The following is a 9,469-nucleotide window of genomic DNA, read 5'->3' as shown; positions in this document are numbered from 1 at the left end:
AGGAAGCACGGAAGGGCCAGGCGCATCTGGCCACCGCGTGACCCACACGGGCCGCGCATTCCTACTGCCTTTCCTCAAGGCTCCCCAAGCCTGATCAAACCCCATCCCAGTTCAGCGTCGAAGTTCAGGGACCCCATGCCACCCCCCACTACCGAGTGTCCCAGAGTCGCTGCCCTGGTCTCCTGAGGTGCGTGGGTTAGAAGCCACACCAGACGAGACGTAGGAGGGAAGCAGAGACAAACCGGAAGCCAGACCAAAAGGAACAGTTTCTTCTTTATTAACAAAGCGAACGAAAACCTTCCTGGAACCAGGGGACGTAATACAAATGATGGTGACCTGCCCATAAAACCTGTCACCAAATATGGCCTTTTAGAAACATTTACATATAAAAATGTGCATTAAAATCTGCACCAGGACACAGTGTGAAGCGGACACCCCCGAGCTGAAGAGGGGGGCTCACAAGGTGGGTCTGGTCTGTGAAAAGGAATCACGTGGTCCCACAGCCTCGGTGAGCCCCACGCGGGACGCTCGCTCCGGTGGGGATCGGGAAGGGCTGCGCGTTGAGGGCAGGCCTCCAGCACCAGACTGCCGCCAGCCTGGCGAGAAACAAAGTGGGAGCTGGGCACACGCTGGCGAGAGGCTTCACCCCCTCTCCCTGTTACTGGGCGCTGGTCACCATTCCAGGGTGTTCCACCCTGCAAACTCTAGCTTCAGAGGAACTTCCACAATTTCCAGATGTTTTCTTTTTTCCCAAATCAGCTGACCCATCCTAACTCAGGGAGGCAGATCATAAGCAGCCTGATTTTACGGACTAAGAAGTAGTTACTACATCTCCTGCTTGCAGGTCAAGTCCCTGAATGACCTGTCAGCACGGCCATCACGACAGAAAAGCGTGGCTGTCACGGTGTCCATCCGTGTCAGTCCTGGGCCCGTGCCACTGAGCGACACCTGCCGGAGCCACACGCCACAGCGAGGTGGGGAGCGCGGCCCTCGGACGCCCGCCCCAGGCGCCGCCGTACCGGGCACAGCGCCTCTGGGGGAAGCGAGGGCAGTTCACACGCGGCGGGGGGGTGGGGGGGGCACCCAGCATCCTCGCAGGCGGGGCCTGGCCAGCCGGGCAGGGCCAGGCTGCTTGTCTGATGCTTATTCCTTCACCCGGGAGCGCTGGCCCCGTGTCTCTGGGCCGAGAGGTGACCACCCCCGCAGGCCCAAACAGAAGGGCTTTGTGGGTGGGAGGCGCTCATGGGGGTGTGGGAGAGCGAAGGGAGTGTGAGGGGAGGCGCCAGGCAGCGGGGAGGGGTAGCGATGCCACCACAATTAGGCCCCTCACGGTCCCCGAAAGGGCTGGGCATTCCTCCTGTCGCCCCAGCGGATCCTACCCAGGAAACACCCGATTTCTGTCCACAGCAGAGCAATTTCCTCAGCCGCCTCCAGGGCGGGATTCTCCTGGTCCCAGCCTGACCGCAGGGGTGCAGGGTGACGGACAAGCGTGTCTGCATCAGAATTTGGGCAAATCTGGGGCCATGGTGTAGCGCTGATGAGGGACTCTCAAGCTGCCTGCCCCAGGCAGGCTGCAAGGGCTCTGAGTAGGAGGCACTGCTCCCCGTCCAGGGGCGGCAGCCTTCCACCCCCCAGCAAGACTCGCTTAGGACAGGCGCCAGCCCGGTGGCTGAGGCGCTCCACACGGGGCCTGTGTCTGTCCCCGGCAAAGTGACCTGACGACGCCCTCTAGTGGAAGTTAAAAATAAAACCGCCAAATCCCGACACCAGAGCGGTTTTCGGATTGCTCATAAAAACGGAACAAAACATTATCTTTACAATCATAAGAATTTTTAAAGGTGAGTAGTCACAAGCTACCCTGAGCCCCCTCCCCTCCTCAGACATCTGCCTGCAGCACACCCTAAGCGGGGACAGGTGCGGCAGCCCCGTCCCTCAGAGCCTGGGCAGACTGCCAGCCGGGGCCAGGATGATGCCAAAGACGTAGAAGAGCCCCAGCAGGAGGTTGAGCTTGGCGGTCTTCTGGGGCAGCTTGCTGAACGTCTGGCTCCGGAACTGCCTCTCCAGGGAAAAGGCCATGGGGATGGTGAGCAGGGGCAGCGCCAGGCTGACGCTGCAGCGCGTGGCCAGGATGCTGAAGATCAGGTAGGGCAGGAAGAGCAGCATGCTGTAGAGCACGTAGGAGAGGGTGGGGCCGATGAGGATGGCGAGCGTGACGATGCCGGCCTCCCGGTCCGACTCCGTGTCCCTGGTGTTGTTGGAATGCAGGATGGCCTCGGTGCTGAGGGCCAGCGGCACGGCGTAGAGCAGCGGGAAGACGGCCAGGGACCCCACCTGCACCGCGTAGGCGAACATCACGGCCAGCGGGCCGAAGGTGATGAGGATGACCAGGTCGCCCAGAGCCACGTACTTGAATCCAATCCCTAGGGCCAGAAAACCCAGAGAGCGGCGTGAGAGCCCGGCGCGGCCGCGGTCGGCTCCTCAGGCGGGGCAGGCGCCTCAGGCCGAACGGCGGTGCCGGTCACGGGGGCCCGACCCCCCGCAAATCCGCCTTCTTGTCCTGTGACAGAGTCATGGAGGTCCCAGTGAGGCCGCGGGGCGCATCCCAAGTTTCCCTCCTCACTGTCCCCCAACAATGCCGCACACAGCAGGGAGGCCGGCGCAGGCGTGCACCTCACCCGCAGCGCCTGGGAAGGCCTGTCCACCTTGGCTCCCGCCCCGCCCCAGCCCCCACAGGACATGGCTTCTGCTGCAACACAGTGGGCCGGGCCTCAGAGCTCATTCCCGCCCCCGCCTGCTTCCCTCTGCCTCCTCCTGCAGCCTCTGGAGGGACCTTCGGGCTGAAAACCCCTAGTAAATCTCGGTGACATTTCGTGGTCCTCAAACTCCACCAAAAGAAAGCTGCACCCACACCGTGAGAGGAGCAGCCAAGGCAGGGGCGTCCCAGCGCTGCCGCCCCCTCCGGCCCCGCCAGGCCGCTGCCTGCCTCGGGTCCTGTCTGCTCCGCGCTCCGGCTGCCGGCTGGTGCCAGGCCCAGGGCCACGCTCAGCCTACCTCACGGCAGCCCCAAATCCCACGCACGCTCATCTTCCCCTGGAACGTTGCCCATCCTTCCAGGTGGCCCCTCAGCTCCACGGTTACAGCCACGGCCCCGCCCCATTCCTACCCTACCCTCCAGAGACCCCTGACACACTCGCATGGCCAAGCCCCCGGTCCGCACACCTGAACCCCATCGACCACAGCCTCGGAGAAAGCCCTGGGCCCTTGCCCCGACTCACCTCTGCCCTGCCCCTTCTGAGCTCCCTCCCCCCTCGTTTCCTTCAGTCCCTCAAGGACTTCAGACACCCTCCTCCCAACCCACTGATCTGGTTTCCCCCAAATCCTTCAAGACTTTCTAGACCGTTCCCCAAGGCAGCTGTCCCTCATTCCCTAGACATCATTCCCCCCTAGACCATGTAATGCGCTCTCTGGCGCCGGCTCTGCTTTCACAAACCGAATCACGCTCTAGTCACTTCACTGCCCCTGTCTTACCCTCTAAGCTCTGAGCCCCGTGAGGCCGGGGCTGGGGTCTGGCTCGAGCCCGCTCTCAGGCTTGGCACAGAGGCTGAAGGAACACAGGGCTGGAGTTAACAAGCCCTTGGAATTTGGGGCTGAGGTCGGGGAATCCCCCACTTAAACAGGTGCATCATGGGATGGCTGCCAGGCACCCGAGACGGGGGTGACCCACATACTGCTACAGAGGCATGGGAAACCCCAAATCTACCCAAACTGCCAAGGTAGCACCTCAGGATCTGGAAGAAAAGACTGGACTCAGCTGTATTTTAACCTCCCTAAAACAAGGCCAGTGAACGGCCTTGATGCGCTAAAGCCAGGCCGCCAAAGGAGATGCGGTGATGACCCCTCACGTGGCTGGGCCCCAGCATCCGGGAGCCACAACTGACCTATGACCCGTGAACGCGGGAGGTGTGCGAGGTGTTGACTTGATACGCTCATATACTGCAAAACAGCCACCCGCAGCACCAGCTGACCCCTCCACCTCGCTGGGGTTCTCGGGTGCCAGCTTCCTTAGGATGAAGCGTCCAGAGTCGGTGTCACAGCAGGGCCTCTGACACCCAACACAAAGCGCGCTGCCTCCGCACCCTGCCTTGGCCGAGGAGCCATCTGGGTGTCTGAGGACAGGCGCTCTAGGAGGAAGCTCAGTGCTAACCTAGGAGAGCGGCGCCACCTGCCCTCTGTGCGCGCCTGAGGCCGACCAGGGTGGGCAGAGCCAGGCACACATCTGCCAGTGTGCCCCCGGCTGTCCGCTCCCTGGCTGCCCTCCAGCTCTCCAAGCAGACTGCGGGGCTCTGGCTATGCCCCCGTGGGGTAAGTGAATTAACCAGGCTCTTTATGCCTCGTGTTGACGTAAAAGGCGCTTGGGAGCGTGGGCTGGGGCACGCGCCTGATGGCAGACACCTGCAGCCTGAGCGAGAGGCGAGCGAGGGTACACGCCTGCGCCCGGAGCGGAGCCACGTGCAGAAGCCGGCTACCGGGAGGCGAGGCCACGAGAGAACGCCAGAGAGCCCAGAGAAAGTAGAGATGAGCGAGGGACTAGGAGGCTCGGTGGCCTCCTGGGCCCCAGAGCCTGCTGCCCTGCCCCCTACAGCTCTGCAGCCTTGACCTTTGGCTAGCGGAGCCACGAGTTCTTCTTAGGTCTCTGGCAAGAAATGAAGTGAGCAAAGTCGAACAGAAACAGGTGCCTGCAAGACAAGACCTCCCCTCAGAGAGGCCCCCACAAAGCGCAACGTAAACCCCCTCGGAGGATGAGCCAGGGCCGATAACCTCTGGAGTCGGCTCCCAGGGGAACGACAGCGCGCTGGGGGAGGAAGCCCTGGTTCCCACATACCCGACGCGTGGCTCCAGGCCCGTGTGCTCCCCCAGAATCAGCAGGAGTTGCGATGAGGGAAACCCCTCCTTGCCCAACACAGCGGCCTGAGAGCAGGCACGAGGCGCACTGGGGGCCTCTGGCTGGAGATGAAACTGCCTCCACGATAGAAAGCACCTTAGCAGGGCCCCCTGGTGGCACAGTGGGTTAAAGCGCAGCACCGCAAACCAGCTGCAGCCGCTTCAGTGCAGGTTCGATCCCCGGCCCCGGAGGTGACCCACAGGGCACAGCAGACCTCTCCTGACCCGCCCGCTGCTCCCCTCAGCAGTGTACTTCGTCGATCTGCCTATTCTGCTCCCCACTCTGTCTCTGGGGAATCCTCTCACCCCTCTGCACTTCTGGCCTGTACCCCAGTTCTATATGCATACATAAATCTTAAAAAAAAAAAAACCATAGTAACTTCTCATGCAGGTAAACACCATCTACCCTGTGACCCAGCACCCCTTCTGCCGCAGCTCTGTAAGAAAGATGAGCACGACAGCCACGGGAAGACACGAACACGGATGTCCAGGCATAATCGCCCCAATACGGAAAGAACCCAAATGCTGCTGAACAGGCAGTGGGTAAATGAATGGTGGGGTGTCCCCCGGGGCCCCTAAGGCATAATGGGGAGCCACAACACAGCATGAGGAACCTCACAAACAGCAGAGCAGGTCTCCATTTACTCACCGCCTAAAGCTGGCAAAACCAACCCAGGCGCGAATCGGGACGGAGGGAGCACGCGGCCCCGGGACGCCGCCAGTCAGGCCGCCGCGTGCACAGGCATCAGCAGTCTCCCAACAGGCACCTAGATCCGCGCCTTCCACAGCCAGCCAGTCATACATCACCAAGCAGCATTATAAAAAAAACCCCTACATCAGATGTCACTGCTTTGCTCAGGACACTTCGAGGTCCTCCATTTGTTCACTCAGGGAATATTAAGTGCAGACCCAATGCCGGGCTCTGTTCGAGCAGAGGGTCGGCCCCAGGAGCTCACAGGGCAAAGTGCTTTCCAAGGCAGGTTACGAGAGGGTGCGCTGTGAGGAAAACTAAAGCAGAGAAGACGGGCAAGGAGCTGTGGGGCCGGCGGGGCCAGGGGACACATGCGTGAACATGCGTACAGAATTTTTTTCCTTTTAGCTATTGCAAAAAGCTTTACTGCTTTGTGCTTTTAAATAGGGTAGAACACAAGGCCTCACTAAACTGCTACATTTGAGCAAATGGGTGCAGCAGTTTCGAAAGTGAATCCTGCAGGCCGAAGGCGGGAGAACATTCCAAGGGAGGAAAAGGCATCCACAGAGGCGCGAAGAGCAGGCCTGGGGCTCCCCAGGGACAACAGGGCCGGGGAGGGCGGCGTGGCTGCAGCGCTGGGGCAGCAGGGCGGGCAGGCAGGCGAGAGCTGGGCGGGGGTGGAGGGTGACAGGCAGTGTGAGGTCCTGGGGGCACTGCTGAGGCCACAGCCTTTCCTCGGACCCAGGTGGGAGCCACTGGTAGCTGCTGACTGGGGTCACCTGAAAGGGACAGGTCTGGGTGCACGAGATGAGTGGGGAACTGGCCCCAGTAATGGAGAGAGAGCACAGTGCAGGAGGCGGTGAGGGTCAGATCGCAAAGCCTTTGCCAAAGTAGAGTCAACAGGATTTGATCAAGACTGGAAACAAAAGGGGTGGGTCATTTCTCAGCTTGAAGATCTAAAAGGATGAAATCGCATCAAGTGAGATGGGGAAGGTTTGGGCAGAGCAGTTTTATCTGGGGAGATGATCAGGAATTTGGTTTCCGAAATGTTGGGCTTCAGATGCCTGTGAGGCCTCTGGGCGAAATGACTAAGGAGTCAGGTGAGCCTGGGGTGCCTGGGCCCACGGGATACAGGGAACCCCAGCCCCAGAAATCCCAAGCAAACACAGCTGGAGAACAGCGCCCAGGCACTGACTGAGCCTGGAGGCTGGGAGTGAGGAGGAGTCAGCGGAGGCAGGGGCGACCCGGCTTCTCCAGCAGCGGCCGCTCGCTCCTGATCACACCGGCCTCTCAGCACCTGTGAAAGACGCCAGCCTCTCCCCAATCGGGGATCTGCATTTGCTATTCCTTCAGCTCTGAAGGATCCGGCGCCTGAATCAGACCCCAACTGTGGCCCCCGGCTGGCTCCTGATCCTTCAATCTTAGTTAAAATGTCCCCTGCACAGAGAAGCCTCTTCCTTTTACCTGGCCGTCCACAGACTACCGCAGCCATTCCTTCTAGCAAATCTGTTTACAGTTGGTGGCCAACACCCGTCTTGGTTTCCTTCTCCCTCCCTGTTGATTCCCACGGTGCCCCAAGGCTCATCCTGCCTCCCCTCCAGTTTCTACAGTTTCTACCAGCACCCCCTCCTCCCATGATCTCCCCGCAGTTGAACTTCAGCTGTGTGCCCAGGGCTCACAATCTGCATGTCTGACTCAGACCTCTCCCCTGAACTACAACTTGACATCTCCACTGGAACACATAACACATTAAAGTGTCCAAACACATCCCCCAATTTTCTCCCCGCAAACCTATCTTGAATCTTCTGTGCCTCACTTAACATTGCTCTACGATTCCAGTAACTCGGGCCAGAACCTTTGAGAAGTGTTTTTTTCCTGTTTCTCTCCTGCCTCACATCTCCATTAGCAAACTGTCCACCTTCAAAATACATTCAGAGGGGCCCTCCCTGGTGGTGCAACAGGCTAAAGCGCAGCACTGTGAAGCTGTCCGAAGCCCCTGCAGCACGAGTTCAATCCCTAGCCAGGGAGTGACCCACAGGGCGCAGCAGACCTCTCCTGTCTCCCCTCAGCAGTGGATTCCAGTAGATCAGCCTGTTCTGCTCCCCACCCTGTCTCTGGCGACTCCTCTCACCCCCTGCACCTCTGGCCTGTACCCCAGTTCTGTATGCATAAATAAATAAATCAATTTTTAATCTTAAAAAAAAAATTCAGAATCCTTCTGCTGCTTCTCTTTCGAACACCACCACTCTAGTCCAAGCCACAAACAGCTCTTGCCTGAATTTCTCAGCGGCCTGGGTGGTCTCCCCGCCTCTGGCCCTGCACTGCCCTTTGTCCATCTGTCTCTTATCAGAGTGAGTCTCTGCCTACCTGATCGTGCCTCCCTGCCCTCCCCAAGAGCACACTTCTCTCACTCGTTTCCTTTCACTCATTCCCTCTTTCCCACACTAGACTCTGCTATTCCTCAAGGTCTTCGGCACGTTCCAGTTCAGGCTCTGCCATTCCCAGATCCGGGACACTCTTCCTCCAGAGAACCACTTAACCCACGGATCTCCCTCAATTTTGGCTCCGCAGTCACTTTCTGTTGACCTGACCTTCACCTGGCTACTTCAAGCAGTCAGCGATGCCCTCCTTTCTTTTTATACTTTTTCACTTCTCACAACACCATCTTTTTAACCGGACTCCTCGGTCCTTCCTGGTTACAGGGCTAAGCCCCACATCCTGGCCGAATAGAAACGGTCACCCTCACTATAAGTTACCATTTCTACTTCCTCTCTGTCGTCACCATGTATAACATTACGTCCACAGGGGTTCACGCAGCACGGTTCCTGACACATAGTAGGTGCTCAGTATACGGCTCAGCGCCTGCCCATCCTGGTCGTCCGCCGGTGGCAAGCGGTTACCAGCAAACTCACTGAAAGTAACTAGCTGTTTCATTCTGAGCCCTTCAGATTTAATTCCACTAACATTTGAAACTTATAATAAGGTAAGATGGGCCAAAGAGACGCGACACCTCCCACATGAGTCATTCTTAGTGTCCAGTGTCTGACCCGGGTCTTCTCAACTTACTACAGTTTCCAAACATTCCACAAGACCCACGTGTGTCCAGCGTAAGGCAGCTACTCCGAAAGGTCTCTGAGCCGTTTCCTGTAGCCCCACCACCCCTAGGCAGCAGCAGTTTGCAGGCTCGCAAGGCAGACCTGCAGCCAAGGCCGCCTGTTCTTACCTCCCGTGTAGAGAAAGGAGCTCGAGAGGCCTCCAAAGTAGATGAGAGCCAAGTGCTCCAGTTTCAGAGGGGACAAGTAGTAGAGGCAGGCGGCACAGACACAGCCCAAGGTGTACAGGAAGACGCCAAACCGGACGACATCCTGGGGCTCCAAGATTCTGTCCACCAGGGTCCTGTCATCACTCTTTTTGTGGTCAATGCCCTTGGAGAAGTCATAGTACGTGTTGACCAGATTGCCTGCCCCGTGCACTGCCAGGACAGCCACTGCACAGCCCACCAGCAGCCTGGGGTCCAGGACACCCTGGAATCTGTAGGCCAGGGCACTGCCCAGGGCCACGGGGGTGAGTGAAGCACTAAAGCTCCAGGGCCTCAGGGCCAGCACGTAGGAGGCGCACTTGTGTCTCCAGGAGCGAGGAAGCGGCCCGTCCGGCTCTGGACAGTCGGTGCCCAGCAGGTCCCTGTCCCCCGCCTTGGCTGCCTCTCCCGCCTGGATGTTGATCTTCTCCCCCGGAACCTGCGAGGCCGCCATGGGGGCAGCACGTGGCTGCAGTCCACGTTACCAGTGGGCCACGCACGGAGAGCGACCGCCCTGGGGCAAGGAGGCGCCGGGCGAG

The 9,469-nt window shown here is 59.3% G+C and overlaps 1 protein-coding gene across 1 annotated transcript; it reads right to left on the bottom strand.

Annotated features, from left to right (window-relative positions):
• Positions 1–1,072: 1,072 nt before the first annotated feature.
• UBIAD1 (UbiA prenyltransferase domain containing 1) lies at positions 1,073–9,463 on the bottom strand. The gene is made up of 2 exons (XM_004678510.2): positions 8,856–9,463; positions 1,073–2,420 (listed from the first exon to the last, which is right to left on the bottom strand). The coding sequence occupies exons 1-2, from the start codon at positions 9,382–9,384 to the stop codon at positions 1,933–1,935; spliced, it is 1,017 nt and encodes a 338-aa protein (XP_004678567.1). The 5' UTR covers positions 9,385–9,463; the 3' UTR covers positions 1,073–1,932.
• Positions 9,464–9,469: the final 6 nt, after the last annotated feature.

The sequence above is a fragment of the Condylura cristata genome, unplaced genomic scaffold (assembly GCF_000260355.1).
Source record: "Condylura cristata isolate star-nosed mole 26May11 unplaced genomic scaffold, ConCri1.0 scaffold00008, whole genome shotgun sequence".
NCBI lineage: Eukaryota > Metazoa > Chordata > Mammalia > Eulipotyphla > Talpidae > Condylura > Condylura cristata.
The sequence above is the reverse complement of the archived record's forward strand: the minus strand, read 5'-3'. Positions and strand labels throughout refer to the sequence as shown.

Bases quoted from the DNA above. Each gene is read 5' to 3' on its own strand.
- UBIAD1 (XM_004678510.2), bottom strand. From the start codon at position 9,384: ATGGCGGCCTCGCAGGTTCCGGGGGAGAAGATCAACATCCAGGCGGGA. The intron at 2,421-8,855 runs GTAAGAACAGGC...TTCTGGCCCTAG, and splicing joins CTCCTTTCTCTACACGGGAG to GGATTGGATTCAAGTACGTG.